At 44.0% G+C, this 21,512-nt stretch overlaps 1 protein-coding gene across 10 annotated transcripts in view; it reads right to left on the bottom strand.

Annotated features, from left to right (window-relative positions):
- Positions 1–646: 646 nt before the first annotated feature.
- The window catches only part of SERTAD2 (SERTA domain containing 2), an 86,124-nt gene continuing 65,258 nt past the window's right edge, over positions 647–21,512 (bottom strand). For 7 of the 10 annotated variants that reach the window (XM_049799806.1, XM_049799811.1, XM_049799808.1 and 4 more), the window contains one exon: positions 647–6,221. In XM_049799806.1, the coding sequence (XP_049655763.1) occupies positions 5,273–6,217 (945 nt within the window). In that variant the 5' untranslated portion in view covers positions 6,218–6,221 and the 3' untranslated portion in view covers positions 647–5,272. Of the gene's footprint in view, positions 6,222–8,155; positions 8,564–8,591; positions 21,121–21,512 lie in introns of those variants that run through there. The other 3 variants (XR_007505981.1, XM_049799807.1, XM_049799810.1) reach the window with 3 other exon arrangements.

Below are 21,512 nucleotides of genomic sequence, written 5' to 3'. Positions count from 1 at the left end.
ATGGAGCAGTCATGTTTCTGTGGGTGTAGGAGGCCCGGCAAAGCATGTGCTGGGGGGGCTGGGAGGGGGGTGACTTGTGCTGTGCACCACAGCCGGGGCCAGCCCAAACGGCACTCCGGGGCTGTGCTCCCTGCTTTATTGCTGCAAAAGGCTTGAGCCAAAGACAGGGGTGAGATCTCCCTCCTGGCTGGCCCTGAAAGCGAACACCAGTCACCTGAGGGGGGGAAGAGGGCACTGAGAAATGAAGCAGTGGATTAAGATATCAGATGTTTCCTGCTGGGATTTAATGCCCTAAAGGACCGTGCATTATAGATATTAAAACTCGATAGATTCCACTCTCGGCTAGCCTAGTGGCACCCAGGTGAGCTGTGTGAACCACATGGCCCAGCTCAGAGCTGCGGCTCACACCATGGCAGAGCCAAGCAGCTCTTGGCACTTGTAGTCCAAGAACGGCCACAGAAGAACACAGCCACCGAGGGCACCTCTCTGTGTCGGGAACAAAAGCCTCAGGCCAGGAACAGGCCTCCCACAGGTGAGGTTTCTCTTGTCCAACTGGGCTGGCCCTCCCTTGTCCCCCTGCGGGGAGAGACCCCTCTCCTGCTGAGCTGTAGGGTCTGTCCCCCTTACCGAAAGAACAAAGCCAGAGTTTATTTTAACTGTTTATTGTATAATATAAAACTACAAAAGTAAGACTGCTCATTTCCATGTACATTTGTCCAATTGTTTTTTTTGATTACAGCCCATACCTACATGTGAATACAGTAATCTGGTTTCAGATGTATATGTCTGTAATATTGCATAGAAAAGGCACAGCTCTAAGGTCTGTGGGAGGGGAAGGGGAAATACAGCCTTTTTTCTTTTTTTTTCTTTTTTTTTTTTTCTTGACAATAACAAGCCCTGTTCAAACAACCATGCACTGAACATGTCACACTATTTACACCTTTTCCAGAATCTTAGCCTTTACAGGCACTAGTATGGATTACGCTCAGAACTAGATAGGAGTCGAGGTTGGGATTTTATCTGCAATTTGTGTTTTTAAAGAGGTTCCAGAACTTGCATTAGGCTTATTTTCAGAAAAAGAAAAAGTGCTTAAAAAAAGAACTAATTTTTTCTTCAAAAATGTTCAGTCTCATTAATTAATAGCACTGAAAGCAACTCACACAGAAGCAGGATACTGAAACCTGATTGGGGGGGGGGGGGGGGGGGGCCCACAACAAAACCAGAAGAATCCCAGTAACAGCAACAAAAAGTTCATGATGTGCTGGAGCGAATTAAACCGTTGTCAGACAGGACCCATTACAACTTAACCAATTTAATGGTGATAAAAGTGTAAACTTTGGATTCAAAACATTGGTTATAAACTACCCAGGGTATTACCACACAGCATTGAGGAAAACCAAATTACCTTTCACAAGGTCCAAATTTATTCTTAGCGATTGCTTCAGTCAGTGGCTTTACTGTCTTGCTGTTCCAGCTGGCTACAGGGAAGGTGCCAGATTGATGTATTTATATAGGACACTGCTCGACGATGTTCTCCTGAAGAGTGAAGTTCACCTTCCTTTGCATATAGGGCTGTGTGGTCCCATTAGGCTCTGGAAGGGGACCTGTAGTGTCCAAGGACGGACTGGTCAGACGCACAGAGCAACGTGGGTAGCTTGAACTCGAGCAAGCAAACCCTCTGCCACACGTGCAAACTGCGGTCGTGACTTCTTATCTGGCCTTACCTTCTGACAATGAGGTGGTGTCAGCTCTGTTGCAACTTCTGAGGCTGGAAATAACATCCTGCAACTTTCTTCAGCTGTCCAGCCCCAGGGACTTCAGCTAGGCTTCCCGTGAGTGTTTAAAAAAAAAAGAAAAAAAAAGAAAAACAAAAAAAAAACCCCACACCTTTTTCAAACATTTACCAGGTCAGCATGATGGAGATGATTGCATATGCTCCCGTCTCCTGTTGCAGATTCCAGCAGAGTGCTAGGGGAGGCCAGTCTCAAGAAGCTGACAGGGTAGGAGCCTGACTAAGACTAATTTTGAACATCAAACTGTCCCTCATCCATACCTTTTTTGCATATTTCAAACAACCAGACCCATATTAGAAAAGGGGGAAGGCAGGAAAAAGTCATGTGAACCATGCATATCCTGACTGGAACTCAATTAATTTTCTCTGAATCTGGCTCCCATACCCTTTTTCATATAGATTTACATTCCTACAAGAGAATACATTCCTACCATACATTCTGTACATGTTACAATCCAGATGTTGTTAGCTTCACAATAAAATAAATATATTTACAGAAGGAAAAAAAAGAATAAATAATTTATGAAAAACAAAAAAAAAATCACTTCAAATCCAAAGCTCTTTTATTCTGCTCCCATCTTGTCACTTCATTGCACATTAATGTCAATCTCCATCCCTGGTGTAGGTCTCAGAGATGTTCCATGCGTGGCTGCTGTTAGGACCATGGCAAAGGCCACGCTAGAGACCATGCGCGGAGAAAGCCACAGCTGAGCCCTTCCCTCCGTAGCCTGCTAACCTTTTTCTTAGTCCCATAAGTCAGGTATGTTTATGCCCTATGGGATTCCTGTAAGGACTCTGCCATAGGATATGTGCATCAGCACCAAGGATACACAGACATTGTCTTCTGAGTGGTAAAGTGGATTTAGAGCTTGTCTCCTGTTCTGCGGATACAAAACTTCAACTAACCCTGCTTAACAGCACAGCTCTCCAAAAATGGCATTGATGTGAACTCTTGCCTAGCATATGGCATTTGTTTAAATGCATAAGTAATCAAAAAAAAAAAGGGGGGTGGGGGGCAGCTCCAGCATACTGTAAATCAGTTTTTAACCATGGTAAGGCAAGTGCTTACCAAGTTACCGTGTGAAACTGTTGATGTTATCAGGTGCCTACAGGTTTGTGCCAGACGCACTACCCTTGCATATTAGCCTTCCCAGTTACTCCTGGTACAAGAGGTGCAGAATCCAGCAGGGCTGTTTTGTTTTCCTACAAGGGCTGAGCAAGGTCCAGTCACTGCTGGGTGCAAGATGGAGCTGTCTCCCCTCCTTCCCCAACCCCTCACTTCCGATGGTCCCTAAAGCTACACTTGGTCAATGGTTTTCTGTTTGAAGCAGTAACTTACTCTCCCCGCCCCCCCAGTCTGTGTAAGGTAACAACTGCAAATCCATCAGCATCCCGCTGCTTCACTGAGTTTGGCTTGGAAAAAAGAAGAAAGCAAACACCACCACACCACCACCCCCCCCCACCCCCCCAGCCAGTTCCCCCCATCAGCCCCACATCTCACCCTGGCAGATGAATTAGGAGCCAGAAGTGCATTTCATAATTGTACATGACGCATTTCATTTTGAGTTCCTTCATTGCAAAACATATTTGCTTTTATACTGTGTCTGTGTGCATATCTGTTACATCTATCTAGCTATATACTAATAAATATACATGGCCTGTTTTAAAGTGCCAATTTATAAAAAGCCGCCTCCTTAAAAGGCAGACAAGACCCAATTTCATCCATGACAAGAAGGGAGCAGAATTGACTGAACATTGCCAAATGACGTAAAACATAATTTAAAATTTCTTAAATAAATATAAAAGTTATTCCTAAAGAAGCCATAGGCATGTCAACAATATAGGTTGTAACCGGCGCTCAACAGCTAAAGTACCATTGAAAAACTAAAATGCCATAGTAACTTCAGCAATAGGCATGATACATCGCAAACTTTTTTTTTTTTTTAAATTAAATGTACACCACAATGAACTTAAAAAATGCTATTGGTGCAGTAATGAGACTCAGGTCTCAGGGGTAACGGGACCATGCATAGAAAGCTGTGTCTGTATATTCATTGTAAAACGGGTCTATAAAGTGTAAAGCAGGTAACACAGTTGATGCAAGAAACCAACCCTATACGAGATGCCAAGGGATGTAACACGACTGGCTCCAGTTTCAACAGCAATGGATATTAAAGCAAGTCCATCCAGTGCAGTTAAGAGATGAGCTTCACTGCAGTAATACTGAAGTTGCCTTTTTCAGCACTTAGCACAGTGAGGTGGGGAAAGGGAAGGAAAATGCTCCAAGAAAGGGTGAATGGACGCTGTCAATCAACACCAGTCTTCTGCCCGCTCCGCACATACGCCCATCGGTCAGGAAGTGGGCAACGGGCACGTTCCCCCTCAAAACCATTCCCCGGAGCTTCGGGTGAGGAAGTGCTGATCTGCCGCCATGTTAAGGTGCTCCACGTCACACGGGATGGACGCCCCGGCGCTGGGGTGGGGAGGCTGCAGCCGTGGTGGCGCTCAGGACCTCTTTGGGTGAAGTTCCACAACTGTTTCCTGCCAACTGCTTCACATACGTGTTGGAAAAGGACATGGCTCTAAGTTTCAGGAATCACAGTAGTGTGCAGTGGGTACAGCAGGGAGCAAACATTTGTGAAACTCCTGCAGAAGCAGCTCCCAGCCCTTTCTTAAAGCACTTTTTTGTTTGCATTCAGGGAAACCGACTGCAGGCTTATTTGATCCAATTTTCTCTTTTGCACCATACACATATAAAACATTACAACTCTGTATAAAAGTACAAGTGGTTCTTGTACATCTGAATTATGCAGGAACTATGTGAGCAAATCCTATCAAAATAGCTATTTTTCTGTGTGTATAAACAGCATTTGTTTTTAGAAAAAACAATATCATAAACTGCAGAATCTGTACAAAAATATAAAATAAATTTGGGCAGCAGTTTCTAAACAGCCATGTAAATGCAACACTTAAAGAGGAGCAGGTTAATGCCTCCAAAAGGCTGAATTGCTAAGTCAACCTATACAGGGCTAAAATGGTATTGAGATTATCTAAATAATAAAATTTTTTACCTCTTGCAATAAAACTTATAGAAAAAATAGACAAATATGCACATGCAATTTACAGCTTTCCCCAACATAATCCTTGTGCTTAGCTTTTACAATTTTTTTCTTTTTTTTTTTCTTTTTTTGTAATAACATAACATTGTCTACAATACATATTCTTTCCTATACCAGGATATTCGGTCTTCCTTGAGGAACCACTTTAAAAAAAATACATTAGAAGTGGTCATACATGGATGAAGGCACTCCAACTCTGCTTGAAGCAAAAACTAGTGTGATCCTTTTCTTTTCAAAAAAGGCAAGCAAGGACGCATGCACAGTGCTGTGAATCGGGGGTGGGAGGGACTATGGAAATACTACCAAGTGTATATACTGGTACTTAAAATTAAAAAACAAAAAGTTGCTATATTTCTATATTTTAAGACCCAACAAGCACCTCCATGATGTGATCCAGTTCTGTGAGGTCCATTTTGAAAGGCTGATTTGGAGTTACTGGTTGACTGCTGTATGGAGCAAGAGTTTTTAGGAGCTCATCTGCTGAGACAGGTGCCATTTTTGACGCAGGCCCCGTGGCAGACGTGCAGGGGTCAAAATCATACATGGACGTATCAATGTCAGCAAACAGAATATCATCCAGGGTCAAGTCTGTGAGGAAACCTGTGGAAGTTGTTATCTCAAAGTTGCCAGGTAGTGAGTCCATGAGTTTTGATTCAGCCGTTCTGCTCTCTGGGAGGCCCTCAGGCTTTTGAACGTTGGACTCGCTGGGGTGGTCTTTAGAGTCATCGGCTGCTGTTTCGGCTGCTACTGCCTCTGCGGAGGTAGGTGTTGGACAAAGCTCCTCAATTTCGTCCAAGGCTGAGGAGAAGCTGTCCTTTACTGGTTGGAGAGCAGGAGGTGGTGGTTTTGTCGGACCATCATGCTGGACAGTCGGGGAAGTGCAAAAAGTGTCATCCTCAAGCAAAGAGGCTGGGGTGAGGCAAGACTCCAGGGGCGTAGTGCTTACGAAGTCAGCAGGGAGAAGGGGCTGGGAGGCGAGATGGCTGAACGCTGGCTGGGCCTCGCGGAAGTTGTCGCTGAGAGGGTCGGCGGGCTGCGAAGAGGTCACGAACACAGGCCTCAAGCTGCCTTCTTGTTTGAGTTCTTCCTGGATTCGCCTCAACATGTTGTTAATTAAAACTGTCTTTTGCAAGCTTGGCTCGGTTAATGGCCTGTGGTTATAAAGTTTCATAAGGGAAATGTTGAAGATAGTCTGACGCTGTAAGGTGTAAGACACCTTAGAGGGACCGTCAGTAGGAGACACCACTTTGCCTTCCAACCCATCTTCATGCTCGTCAAACTTCCGCTTTCCTCCTTTCCCCAACATATATCTGAAAGGAAAGAGAAGAGACCAATGAAGCCAGCAAAGCTTGAAGCCTGTTCTTCCCACCTGAATCACCATCCCAGTCCATCTACTCCCTTGTACATGCAGCATGGACAGAATGGCCACTCTGTCCCCTCCTCACTTACTCCTAACAGTCAAAAGTGGAAATCTGTCCACGTAAATAACTCACTCATGGCCCACAGCAGTGTGATTGAGGAAGCAGAAGCTGCCTGAACACAGTGCTGTGGTCCATTGCGTTTAAGTACAGCTATACTGGTAAATTCCAAGCAAGAATTCAAACAGCTTCTATAAAACTCAAGCCCTTGCACGCTTGGCAGCAAATTTCACTCTTGCGTACATTGAGCGTATGGTCCCCAAATATCTGTATGTAGGTGCACAAGCTACAGATACCATACTGAACGTTTGTTTAAATTTCCTGCCTCATGTGGTACTATGCGTGGGAATACAGACGTAATACACCAAGGTTCTTATAACGAATTTCCCTTTTTATTCAAAAGTGTGCACATAGGGGGAAGGGGACCAAGGCTCAAGCAATCGTATACCGAGAGAAACCTTCCTGGTGAAGTCGGGAGATTCAACCTTTTAGCACACCAGGATAGATGCATAGCTGACCTCGTGGGTTTATTTAATTGATCACCTAAGGACTAAACTACTAGAGCAGGAAATACAGTCATTTCACTCGGAATTAGATAAATTACAGATGAAGATGATCCGTCAGGTCTTTCAGTCTGATCCCCAAGACCATTCTCTGCACTACGCTCTGCTGCTGCAGCCAGGGCCTTCAATCCTGACAGTGCCTGGGTCCCAGTTTGAGGATGGGGACATATGCCTCAGAAAGCTTTAAAGGAGTTTGGCGTCTCCTGAAGCACCGAGCACCCCACTCCAGGAACTGAGCCCCCAGGAGCACCCCTAGTTCCACACTCTGAATCCACATGGGACCGTGGGCCTTGCCTGCCCCTTACACTGGTGGGGGGGGATCTGCTGTGTCCCCACCTGCACATGAAACAATGGCAGCTCTGACAGAGGGCTGGGATGGGCTGTGCTCTCACCCCCTGCTCTTCTGGGTATGGGAAACATTTTCACACAGCGGTGTTTGAAATCCTTTCCTCAGCTTCTGACTGGCTAAGGCAATGCCAACAGCCTTTGCTTCCTCCCATAAGACTTTCAGGAGCTTGCTAGCCACAGACAGAATAGCTTTTGCACCACAGCAAGGATGCATCACTCCAGATGCACCATTCATCTTTGCTTCTCTCCCAGCAAAGCGTGTTCCTCACTCAGGACTACATCCATGTCAGGTTTCATTTGAGAACAAAAGAATGCCATAAGGCTTTCTAAAGAACAAAAATCAGCATAAACGCATGTGCTTTTCTCCTGGTCAGATGGCAGATTTTGAAGAAGGAAACAAAGGGAATTTTATCAAACTTGCCCCACATTATAAATAATTTCTGAGCTGAGAGTAAGTAGGGCAGTTTAATCCCCAGTGCTGTCTCTTCCAGGATGTTTCAGAGCACCTGGAAGTGCTCCTCTACACAGCACAGTCCCAGCCTCATTTTGTCACCATTATTTTTGTGACACGAAGATCCCCCCAAATGCAGAAGAATGAAGGAATCGCTGTACTGTGACAAAGGCACAACCTAATGTTATACATCTGAACTGGGAGGGCGTTAGGGTCAGAAACCCTCTGCCCCACACCACCACCCACCTTTGGTGAGTAGCCAGGGTTTGGTTTGTTGAAATATCCGTGATTACTTGGATGAAACAGCACAGTCCCTGTGACAGGCACTTCTTTCAGTGCTTGTGAAATGGCAGGTTCCCTTTGACTCTCTTCCCCACTACCTGCATGGACCCAGTTTACCAGACAGGCTGTTTTATCACATTTAAATCAAAACTAGAAGGAGCAGAGGCCGTTAATACACTCACTTGCCTGTCCCATGGGCTGCATCAAATCAGCTGAGGAAAAGTCCTGCTGAGACGGGTAGGATCGCAGGCATCGCAGAGGAGTAGCCCACGTTTGGCCTACTTCCACATATTAGGGCAAATGTTTGGCTTTCCTCTCTCATTTTTCCAGGTAGAGTGGTGAGGTGCTGGAGCGCTAACCCAGCTGCCCTTTTAATAGGATCAGACAGCTCCCTGTTTATCCCTGCATCCCTCCCTCCATTTAACAAAATGCTAATAAAGTGGCATGAAGATTTCTGCCTCGTTTAAAAAAAAATAAATAAAAATAAAGGAGGAAGATGCTTTCCAGCCCCAGCTACCCAAAGAGAAGTTGCAACAGACATATATATCTTTAATGCCAAACCTGACTCCTCTCATATGAGCTTTATTACGCAGCTATCATCTAGGACACAAAACTTACCTTCCTTATTTGAGTACAATTCCCAGTTTCCCCAGTGGGATCCGTGCCTGCAAAATGACTGCACCAGGCAGGTCTAACACCAATTTGATTGTCATACACCAGTTCTGCAGACAATGTAGCTAAGGACTTGCAAACATCTCCAAGACTGGCTGACAAACATTTAAAAGCAAAGAGCCCTTGCAAAGTGGGAGAAAGGGCAAAAGAAGCCAGGGTTTCAGTACAAAAAGAAAAGAGCTTCAGAAAGTATTTGCTGGATGTTAAAGCCAAAATCAGATTGGGTGAAGTGAGCCTCTTCTAGTTAAAAATAAGTCCCAAATCCAGATCATTTTCTAGCATATTATGCAATTAAAAAAAGAAAGGCAGGGGGAGGGAGAAAGCTGAGCAGAGCTGAGGAACGGGTAGGCTGCCATCCAAGCTCCTTGGCCAGCTACCAGCAATCCCCGCGCCTGGAATCTCGGGTGAACAAAACCCCTGAAATTTAGCACTACTGCTGAAGTCTGGTTTTTCTCTGCTCCCTAGTGTCACTTCCATGGACTACTCCAGAGCTGTGCACATGGGTTTGGGGCGTGAGGGGGGGCTTTGCTGTTCAAATGTTCATGACGGACAGGCTTCCTTCCACTTCGGACAGATAGAGCAGGAAAGGGAGGACCAGACTAGCAAGAATCGAAACCCCTGCCCAAGTCCAGCTCATTTTCAAGGCAACAGCGGGTTAGGAGGAGAGCTAGCAGCTTTCCATCCCTTCCTACTATCTCCTCCTCCTGAAAAAAGACAGACTCTGTCCTAAAGACATACCAATGCTCCTTCTGCAATGCTCTGTTAAAGGAGAAATTTTTAAATGGCTTGGGGACTATGAGAGTTTTGAAGTTTGTCAGGCTCTGCCAGGAATGTATAAAAATATTAACTGTACAAAGCAAACCTTTTTCCCTGTGATAAAGAAAACAGACCATTCGGGTGGCCATGCTCTGTTCCCTGTGCTCAATTATTAATTATTATTGTCAGGGGACATCAGCAGGCATTTCGAATGAACCCAGTTGAGCCCATTTGCATCCAAGATTCAGGTGCTGGTAGTTAAGACATTTTTTAAGCTTATCAGTAAAAGCTATGGAATCATTAGTAAACACAATGCTAACCTCACTACGTCATCTTCCAGGAAGCTTAGAAATTATTCAAGGTTTCCTGTATGTATGACTGTCAAGCTTTCACATCTCACTCAATCTTCACATAGCTTGGTTCAGAGCTTGTCCTTTTAAAAGATGAAATAGTTCAAGCAACTCCCAATTTCACCTACTAGCTTTTCAGCACAGCTTTCAGTTTCCTTTCCCCAGTAATGCTCTGTGAAGCAGGTTTAACCATTAAAGCAGCAAAGCAGGATGCCAGCCTAAGCAAGGGGGTTTTATTCCCCAAACAGGGGGCTCAAATGAGCACCGCTAGACTCTCAGCTTTATTAAGTTTTATTTTATTCCCTTCTCAGGCATGCAAATGAGAATTGTAAAAACATTTTCCTCCAGTCTCCATAAATCACTTTATTCATTCTAAGTAAAGCAAGAAGGCAGTATCTTTTTAGACCAACTGATAGGAGTTGGTAAAAACAGACATGCTTTCAGGCTTGCAAGCCTTTCTCTGGATCTCCATAAAGGAATTTTATAGTTTCTGACCATCAGAGCTTAAGACAACATTGTCTATTTGTTCTTTACAGTTCAAACCATCTCTTCCTGCCTTCAACCAACAGTTTCATGCCTACATTAAAGAGACCAATGTTGCACATCTTAAGATACTGAACAACATTAAAAAAAACCCCAAGCTGTACAATACCAACATTTGATCTGGTTCAGTTCTGTTCATCTCAAAAACTTTGCTCCTAGCCTTTCTAGCCAAAGCTCCTGCTGGGAAAACGAAAATGCCAAACTTACAGATTGGGTTGGCCAAAGATCAGTACAAAATGAGATATACCTGCACCCTCCCAAGTGTCAGAAGACAGAGTTGGCCTACCAAGTCATATGGCCATAATGGGGACAGCAAGACAACATCAACCCACCAAAACACAAGACTGGACAGGCAGCAACAAAGGGTCACGTCCATGGAGGGTCTTTTGTGCATCTATTTTGGCTGAGCAGCAATCCCAGCCAGATGTATTTCTGCTGCATGTCCATCTATCTGCCAGCAAACATAATTTTGGGGCCAAGCGTTAAAAGCTGAGATGGCATGTTGTTTTGTTGTTGTCATTTTAATAAAGGGTGTTGCAGGGGTTTTGGTATGCAAGTTAGTTTTCAATGTTATTTAGGTACGTGGAACCAGAAAGCTGAAGAAAGGCAATGGAAAAAATGCATTTATCCAGGGATTGGGACAGGGGGAGTTACTTGGAGGTCTTCCTCAATATTATGCACCAGTTGGCTCCCACTCTGGAAGACCCAGACCCAAAAGCTGAACCATTGTTGCTGAGATGCAACTTGCTTTTTTGCCCATTTAGGGTGATTGCACGTGCCTCAGAGCCAGAGAAACCCTAGCATTGTTTGGGAGTTGGCTTTTCTTAATTGAAAAACAAAAGCAATATATATTTTTTTCATTTGCATGTCATTTAGCTTCCTTTTATTAGCTCTGCATGCTCTTCAGACAGAGGTGGAAAAAAATGCAGTTGGGGCTCAGCAGAAAAGATAATCAGTCTGGAGCGGGTGGTTCTCTGGAGTCAACCATCATCGATTAAACACAGAAAAGCTTGTGCAATGCCTGACTATGTCTCTGAGCCCACTTAGTGACGAATCCTTCGCTCTCCAGAGGACAGAGGTACACACACATCACGAGAGAAGTATTGTATTTATCGATTGTACTTAGAATGTTATACTTTGTCACTGCTGGACTATTTCTGAAGTCTTTAATAATTGGGAGTTCGGCATAGGGAAGCACTAGATATGTAAAAACAGAGGGGAAAAGTGATTAGGTTATCTCACCAATAATAAAAATACCCTTTAACTTTAATTTTCGAAAGCTTAACCGTTTAGTTTAAGATGTCTCTCAAGACTGAGGGCTTCCCTTGGAGATCAGTTCCACAACCTGCTAGTCCCTCCCTACTCATCAAGGCAGACAGGAAGGAAAAAAGAGGAACTAAACACCAAAAGGGACAGCAGAAAAGGCTTTTTAAGAAGTCACATTTCCACTGACATATTTACGCCACCCTATCAGTAGGCCTAAAGGATGAACAGCTTAATACAGCAAGGTTCACATCTAGAACAAACGCCATGTTGCTTAAAAAGGTAAAAGCATCAAACCCCAGAGTCCACAGGCAACCATTCCTCTCCACACAGCCAAATGCCAAAAACCAGACGTGAACAGCAGGGCTTGTGCAAAAAGTGGAGTTTAAAGCAGGACTGGTTACTTTCTGAAATCTTGGGTAATTAAAACCACAGGAGAGAGAGAAAGAAAGAAAAAGGCAACTTGGGGGAATTAAAATAAAACACTACTTCACACATACATGTGTGAGAAAAAAAAAACAACCCACAAAAAACATCCCTCCCCCCATAAAAGACCCCAAACTGCAAAGAGAGTACTGAATTTGTACGTTTCATTCCCAAAACAAAGTTTCCCAAACTTCAGGTATAAATAAACCCCACCAGGGTTTCTCAGAGACTCTATCCAGTAAATTACGCAAGCGCCTTCTGTGTCACTTCTGGCACATGAAATATTATTTTCCTCTCCTCCATCCCTCACTCCTCATCCTTAAGGGTTGCATTGGCTGTATTCTGGCCCAACGGTAGTCAATGAATATTTTGTTACTGACTTCAGCAGGACCAGGATTTGGCATAGATAGCTGCAGGACCAAAATAAAAAGGCCTTTTGTGCCAACTGGGTTTAACTGGCAAGACGAGGACTAGATCCTCTGAGCTAGCAGAGGCAGGCTGGGTTGCCATGAGGCATTTCAGTGCTGCTGCATCCAGCCTGAGGGACCACCTGAAGTTGTAATCAGTCCCCATGGGGACTTCAAAGCATCTGTCCCCTAGAGGTAGGGAGGCAAACAGGTAAACCTCTCCCCATCCCTGTTTCCACATCCCCAAGGCCATGGCAGAGAGATGGAGAGCAGCCACATCTCAGGAAGACCCCCTCGGGACAGGACTATGGGCTCAGCCACCACAGAATGATGCTCCTTGGCCTGCAGGATCCTGGCAAAGCAGAGCAAACCTGCCCCAGCAGCTGGGAGCCAGCCTGCTCTCTGAGAGCGCGGGCATCCTCCTCCCATTCAAAGCTGGAAAGGAAGAGAAACAGTGGAGGGGAACGCCAGTATAAATCTGGCACCCTCTCCTAGCCTCGCTAAAAAACAAGGAAGAAAGCTCAACAGCCTCAGTGTCAAGGTTTAACTCCAGGACTGGAGCGAATAAGCAACATGGACTTTCAGAGGCGACAGCCACAGTGTGATGAAAATCACCCCTCCTTGAAGATTTCATCTGTTGACACTGGGGTCTTTAAATCCTGGCACAGCAGCATCCCCGGGAGCTAGTACAGCATGTACCACGCAGTAACGCACGGCTACATTCAATATGCTGCAGCTGGCTCGCAATTTGTACACTGATGGGTGGTATGGGTTTTTCCTTTTTTTTTTTTTTTTTGCAAGGCTGCTTCTCAGGCTCTGATGCAGATTTTACTTATTCGAGTGTAGTGCGTCCATGTTGCCTGGCTAGAGAGGACTCCTGACAACTGCTGCCTGGTAAGAACTGGGTCTCATGTCACATGTGAGTTAAAAAACAAAACCCCCAACACCAGAAAAGAGGTACAGAGAACAGAGCTGTGCTGAGGTTTCTGTCCTTTCCAGACCCTGTACTCAGACATTCCCCATTTACAAGGTTTGTTTTCCCCAACACTTACATTGTACATTAATTCTGGCAGCTTTTTTTTTTTTTTTTTTTTACACTGAATGAGGTTTAATAAGCACTTACAAAATTCTCCTTTAGAGCTATATCAAAAAATTGGCCTCCTGGGTAGCTCTGTGCTTCCAGAGAGTACAGGGAATTGTTTTTATGTTTGCAAGTCTTTGCTGCAAGGCTGTTGGTGCCAGCAGTAACTGTAAGTGGCAGGTATTTCTCCTGTATATTTTATAGGGACCTAACTTGGATCTCATCTCCTGTGGTGGATGGATGAACCTCAGCTCTTCCGGAAGAAGCAGAGGCAAGCAAAGCTGCTCTGCACCCCACTCCTGCATTTAGCAAGAAAGGCAGCTTCCCTCTCCCTACAGAAATGCAGCCTTAGCCCCCTGCTTTAGGCACCTGCAAGTGAAGACTGGGGGAGAGCAGTTAGCAAGCTGAGTCACAGGGGTCTCTTCTAGTCTCAAGTTAAAACTGAAGTAAGAAGGGAAACCATAGTGGGTGACTTTCAGAGGCTAATCTAAGCAGGAATTAGTTAGGGACTGTGCAAGGATATCTCCTGGCAAACACAAGACAAGACATCAGAGGAAGCTCAGACTCTCATTTGCAGAGCATCTGAAGTCATGCAGCTCTCACAGGGGTTGACTTTGGCATTCGGAGCCTGGAGTCCCCAGGTCCCCAAAGGAGTGTCCATGTTAATCAGAAAGTAAGGTGAAGCCTTCCCTAGCAAATAAGCAAAGCAATTATAAAACCAGTCAATAGTGTAACACCAGCCAACGTGTTCCAGCGATATTTTGAAACTGTAATCTGATCCTACTGTTTCCATCCTCGTGCCTTGCCTGCTCTCCCTTGTTGCATACTGTACTATTTGAGGCCCAGAGGGCAAAGCAAGCTCTTGCTGTTTGTTAATGATCAGAAACTGCGTTTCGAGCAATAGCTCTACATGCACCACCCACACTACTTTCTTGATAGTTTCTTAAACTTGCAGCCCATGGAAGCCCTGCTAGAAGGCTCTCTGAAAAACAAAAGCGAGCAAAACAACCAAAAATATGACTACAAAGTTCACTTCTGCCTTCAGTTTCCAGCTCCTTTTTACCATGCTAAAAAAAGGCAAAGCCACAGTCGAAGGCAATCTCCAACTCTGTAGTGTGTTAAGTCTTGCAGGAAACATATGCTTCTATTAAATTGGAAACAGTTTCTAATGCTGTCAGTTTGCTAAATGTAACATGTTCCCTTGGAAGAAGTGGAGTAGTTTTAATGTTTTTGACTAACTGCACACACCAAACAGAGTATGTCTGATAAAGCTGGAATGGGCTCCAATAAATATAGCTTAGAATAAATTACTGCCTCATTAAGTAATTGTTTGGAAAAAGGAGAGCAGGTTTTCTAGATTATAGCTGTGTTATTAAGGGTGTTTATAATATTAGGAATTCTATCAGGGTAGCAGAACGTAATGCAAGTTTAAATCAGACAAGCACTTGTTAGCTCATTAAACCATTAAAGACTACCCTGGCAGAATTAGAAGGTGAACAAGACCGCACAGGTTCTGTATGTGAAAAGCTAGCTAGGCGTATTTCAAACCAGCTGCAAGGCTGAAGTCGAGCAAAAGCTCCCAGCAACTCTGACAACTTCTTTTCAGTACGAAGCAAGAGGGGGGTATAGCTTTGTAACATAACAGGCCTAGAAAACATTTATTCAAAATAGGTTTTATTCACATACAGGAAGGCAGTTGTCTTTACTGGAAAAAAGAACAGGTTTGGATTGCCCAGCAGAAGTAATTTCTATCTCAAAGGTCTCACACAGCCAAAATGCCAATTCTCCAATGTTCTGCATCAGACAGGACTTCCCATCCTTACAACAGCACCCAGCAGATGCAAACAGGACCCCAGCCAGTCCTTTTTCAGTCTTGTCCTTAACTGGAAGTTTTATGAAACAAGCTTTCTATGACTGCTAATGCTGCCTCAGCCCTTCACAGGCTTGGTGCAGATGCGGCCCTGCTGACCACCAACCCCAGCAGTACCTGCTTTGAGCCAGACCAAGGTGGAGGATTCTCCCCTTTCCGCTACCAGGAGCTGTTTTGTTAGGGTTAGTCACTGTGGGGAGAGAGATTTTCAGCAAGATGGCAAAGCTGCTCTCTCCCCCAGGTCACTTCTGTGCCAAATCCTCTTTACATCCTTCCCCAGGACGGCTGCATGCACCGTCTACTCACAACAGCACCCGTGCTTACCACACAGGAGCCTCCTCACTGAGGATCAGCTCGCCTGAGATTCTGTGTTTCCAAGAGCCACCCAAAAGAGCTGGGCTGAGGTTATTCTGAAATTTGGGTCTCCACGTGGCAGCGTTAAGGAAGCAGCCAGGCCTGCCAAGCATGAATCAAATTATACTGTGCTGTGTACACACAGGCTGAGTAACTCTGCTGCCAATATCAAAAGCTCAAGGACTAGGAGCTGCATTACACACCTGGGTATCAGTAGTAGGAAATCAGAGCTGCAGTAAATAAAACCAGGCACAGCACTAGGCCAGATCCTCTGACTTTACTACGTGATTAGCTGATTATTCAGCAGACTCTGCTTGTTGTCACCCGAAAAATATGTGAGGGCTTCTATGCACAAACCTCCCTGGGATCAGCCAAGAAGCTCCCCCTGCTCCACATGGCTGTTTCTTTTCACAAGTCCGGCACTCTGGGCCTCCTTGCACAGGAGTAGGAGATGCTGGTCCCACAAGCAGGACCACGGCACGATGAAATTTCCCTACCAGTGGGCAGAGAGCCATGCTGGAGCCCGTGCGCGCAGCTCCATGCTAGGAGAACCAGAGCCATAATCTCTTCAAGAAGTGGAGCAACAGCAATTAAGACGGCTGTGTACTGCTTCAGGGCCCAATTCAGCCAAGGGCTGACTGCCTTCCATTTCTTCCTACTGCAGAGCCGGCAGGCATCAGCACAGTGAAAGCGCTGGCTAAAAAGAGGCACCTTACTTGCAAATTAAATTCAAAACAATCTGAAAGAGCTAGCACGGCCACCAGAAAGTGACACAGGCTAGCAAACACACGCTCCCTTTTCACTGCTAAAATTACATGCCTGTAATGACAAGATGCTACTGGTCAGACTCTAAGGGAGAATGATGAAATAGCAAGACTGGCTATACATCCCTCCTCCCCTGCAACATCGCTCTGAACAATAGATTATGGCAACATTGTGTTATATTGTACAAGACATCTCTATTGGCACATGCATGTCATGGCCCAGCTGATATTTTTAGCATACGTAGGGACTGAGTATTGTAGACCCATCTTCACTGGATGTGTGTAATTCCTACAAAGGTTAATGAGAATTGTGCGTGCATCCAAGAGAGACGAGACCCCTTTGTGTATAATAAGAGAGTTTCTCTCACATAGGTATAATTACTTGGACTGAATCCTTGCTTTCAAGCGTATTGTAGCATCTTTTCCCCAAAGATACCTTGTTTTTCCCCCTTGTCATAGACCCTTAATAAACACACACACACGGGGGGGGGGAAATACCCACACTACTGTGGAAAGAATTGAATGGTTTGCCAAAAAGTAGGTTATTGCTCTGAAAACAGTGTTGAATAAATTATCACAGTCAAACGGAAAAGCAGTGAATAGCAGGGGGAAAGAAGAGGAGGAAAAAAAAAACCTCTAAAGAAATGTATAATGCAAAATGCAACATACATCCCAGCAATGACAAGTCATTTTAGTTTCTGGCCTGCAGATTTTATTTGCTAACCAGTTTCTCACTACTGAGAGTTAAAAGAGGAGGAAAGAAAGGTGTTTCCCTGGCATTTTTTAAAGCAGCTATGCAGCATATGAGTTGCTTTCAACTTTTTTTCTTAAATGAAATGAACACAGCCCTGCAAACAAATATATTCTGTGAAAAAGCACCCACTCACCCCCAAGTTTCCCTTAAAGAGGTGGAAAAGCTGCAGGATATTTCTCCACCACCAGTGAAAACAAAACAAAAAAAAGAAAGGTAGTTAAAGTTTGACATGAAAGTTTGCTGAGACGGTGTTAAGTGATGTTAGACAAGATGATAACTGTTGGCCTTTCAGTCCAGTGTACTAAAGCTCTTGTGTTTGTTGAAATACAGCATGTGTTTTCACGTCCCACGAAGGAGCCTACTGAAAACTGATAGAGTGAACTTTGGCCAGCCTTGAACTATTCTCAACCTGTAACAGCTACGAGTTAGAGACGAAAGAGATCCCATTTTTCGTGGCACCTGCTTGATTTCACAATAAAAACTACTACACCAAAGTGATACCCTTTAAAAGAGCCACCATGGGATCAACGTAACATTTGTGTAGTCATTTTAACATTCGCAAATAAATTGTTTAAACTTATATGGGGACACCCTTTTAATAGTGTATCTTAACAACATGTTTATTAAACCTGTATTTCGAAGCAGGCTTAGTACAGGTCAATTAACATGGAACAAACAAACTTAACCACAAACTAAGACTTTGGAAATTGGGATTGGAAAATACAGAAGGAGAAGAGATCAGGAAACTGAAACTAAATGTCCTAAACTTCATTTCGTATTCAGTCAGGCACAACCCATTCACCTCACCCAAGGTAGTATTACGCTGATTCTCCCCACAATTAAAAAAATCCCCACACCACAGCACATGTGTATCACGTATGTTCCCCTGCCAGCAAGGGGAAGCACAGCAGCAACATGAAGCTTTACACTATATGTTACATACACAGAAAACATTCTCTCTCTTCTACTCATTCACAAGTGATTTGTGGAATACTTTAGTTAGGGGAGGAAAGGGGAAGGGGTTGTTTAGAAGAGCCAATTTTGCCAAACAGATGGAGTAGGAGGGTAAGGGAGACCATGAGCTAGACCACAGGAGGGTAACCTAAGCAGGTTATTTATTGTACCCCTGGGACAGCCAGCATGGAAGTACCTTGGTCAAAATCCCTTGGACAGCAGCACAGACTAATAAAGTGTAAGTCACTCCTCCTACACAGGGACAGGTAAAGGCACAAGAACCAACTGGCAACAAATCATGCTACACCAAAAAATGCTTAAGAGTGGCTTCTCTCTCACATGCACACAAATACACACACACAGAGTGATAAGAAAGCAAAATGTTACCACTGTTTAAAAAAACACTGTGGTTTGCGCATGAACGCCAGCCTCCTGTCTTGATGAAATGTGTATTTTTAAAATATGCAAATAATATACATGCACGTGTACATGTATCTATTAAATGCTTCTTCCAAGGGTGAAAGAGTGCCTGTGAAACACATGAAAAGTAAAGAGTTTGTGGAGGCACCGGAAGATGATGATGTATTTCTGAATTAGGTTTTAAAACTTCATTTTGCAGCTACCTGAAGTTAAGACAAAGCTGCCTTTAGGCATCTCAAACTAGTCAGACCTGCTGTAGCAGTTGCAGTCTGCTTCAAATATGCCCTCCATGCTCCCTTCAACCTCCACCCCAACATATATCCGCATAGTTTACCTCCAGTCATGGGTGGTTCTTTCTATAGCGCTGTTCACTCAACCTTATTGCCTGCCTGGCACGACAGGAGTTTTTTAAAGACTAATGTTACCAGCTACTGTAAGAAACTGTAAGAAAACAGCCAATAATTGTCATGTTTCCATTAAAGGTGAGTGTGGCTCAAACAGCACAAGGGTTTCCCAGGGAGATGGAAAATACGGGATCAGGAAAACAGTTGTGTTTGTTACAGATCATCCAAGCAAGTTTTAGAGCGGGTTGAGATCTTTCTACCAACTCAGGGTTCCTTTGAGAAGATAACTTCTTTCTTCTGCTACTTCCATATACTGCCCAGTTTTAAAAATAACAATAAAAGAAAACCACCCACATTTGCATTTTTCTCTTTGTATTCTACTATATTAAGAATACAATTTTTATTCTAACTTCACTGGGAAGAGCAGCTGTCAGATGAAATCCAATATATCTTACTGGTGTGAAAGCAAACAGGCTTTGGCTCCTAATAATTACACAGACTGAGACTCATGTCATTCAACGCCACTTAAAACTCAATTCCAGAGCAGTATTAACGAGAAATTCCTCTTTAAGCCCACTGCTCCTCAAAACACTGATCATGTTATATAGGTTGGAAACTTCAGATGTTATATGGCAACACCTACGATTTTACGTACCAAGCAGAGCAGAGTACCGAACCCAGCCCCTTATTTGGAAGAATAATGGTTTTAACTCGCCCAATGCAGGACTGAGCATAGTTTTAATATCACTGCAGCAGCCTGAATCCACAGTCCTCTGATGTGGTGGTGGCTGCTGTCTCACTTGAGCTAGCTGAGCCTCCACTCTCAAAGAAGGGACATGTGAAAACCAAACAACTCGCTCTCTGGTGACTTGACAGCTTCTCCGGTCCTTTCAAGCCATCTTGCTTGTCATCATAACCTAAAGCCATTCCTGAAGACCAATGAGGCTGTACCTCCAGCTGCTCAATGCCCCTGGAGACTGCCCCAGCTCTCCCTCACAAAGGTCCCTCAAATCAGCTTTTCCCCACCCAGGAATTCCCCTTTGCACCTGAGCAATCTCCCAGCTGCAGGTCTAGCACTTCTTCACAGCTCCTCCTGGCCACTTTGCAACAACACCAAGCATCTGACACATTCATCGGGAGCCATCAGTGAAGCAAATGCCACTGTGCAGTTTCTATTCTGCACAACAACACAAGGTTTAATACCCAGACAGCCATGAGACAGCGGGTAGGGACCCTGCTGTGATCGGTGCTGTACAGCTGCAGGACACACAGGCCTATTTCTTCCACAAAACCTCTGCTGTCTCTCAGCCACACGTTTGCTTTGGAAGCTGTTTTGCTCAACTTCAGCGCACGGAACCACAAAGTTAACACTCCATTTACAGGGCCTTCTTTCCCCACTTGTGTTGAACAGTCAGCATTGTTATCTTATTTTTTGTTATAGTGTTTGCACTGGTAATGCTGAACAAACCTGAAGCCTCCACTACAGCAAACACAAAAATTGACTTTGTTCATAAAAGAATTAAAGAACTAACAGATGTTGAGGGTCTCTCTCCATTTACAGAAAACAGGCATTTCTTCATGACAGCACAGTTGCTCTGACTGACGGAAGTTTAGAAATAAAACAAGTGGCAGAAAACATGCAATTACATCCCCCTGAAGAATGAGCGCTGTTCTCAGATTGGCAAATTCCATTTTCGACAGACTATTAATTAGGAAAAGATTCATCTACACTGAAGATCTGTGCTTACTGCTTACATTTAAGCTGGACCTTGCTCTCTCCTTTGGAACAGTCCTGATCTTTGAACCTGGTAACTGAAAGCTGCCGCTTCTGGCACCGATTTGTGTGCATGTGCATGTTAAGGAACCATTGCAACTGGAGCTGTCTTCTCATGAGCCAGTTATACATATGAAGCTGAGTTAAAAGGTGTCTCTCTTGCCACCCAGCCCTTATAAAAAGTAGATCACCAGAAGACTACTTACACTTTCAAAGTACTGCATTCTCCTTGCTTGACAGATTACACTGTAAGATGTTACATAAAAGCAAAAATAGTCACAAGTATTTTGGATCACCTGTCTAGTGTTAGCACTGCCAGAGATGAACTGTGCCAGGAGTGTTTTACATCAGTGTGAAAAAAGTCAGAGTTCCTAAAAAAATTTTTTTCCCTATGAATTATTTATTGGAAAAATAAAAACAGCTTCTGTAAATGATGGCAAAATCCTTCAAACTAGATATTGCATAAGATCTGTTGTACTTCACGGAAGCTAAAAAAAAAAATAAAATTTAGTATATGAAATTTGATGTTTTCCTTGATATTAGGAGATGATCTCAAACTCCCTGATGCCTCTCAGGCAGACAATTCAAGTGCTTGGATTACTTATATTATTATTTCCACCAAAACACTGAGAAACTGTCATTTCATCTTTCCCACTAAAAAGAGCAGGTGTATAAAGGAACACAATTACAATTCTTAATAAATCAGCATCTACAGACGTATTTAATGCTCTTTAAGACTGCTTCATCTACAGACAAAACCTGAAGTACCTACGGCTAGCAAGTTTCTTTTTGTTTTTAATCAGCTTC

Source organism: Accipiter gentilis, chromosome 5 (genome assembly GCF_929443795.1).
Source record: "Accipiter gentilis chromosome 5, bAccGen1.1, whole genome shotgun sequence".
NCBI classification, from domain to species: domain Eukaryota; kingdom Metazoa; phylum Chordata; class Aves; order Accipitriformes; family Accipitridae; genus Astur; species Astur gentilis.
This window is presented reverse-complemented; position numbering and strand designations above follow the sequence as displayed.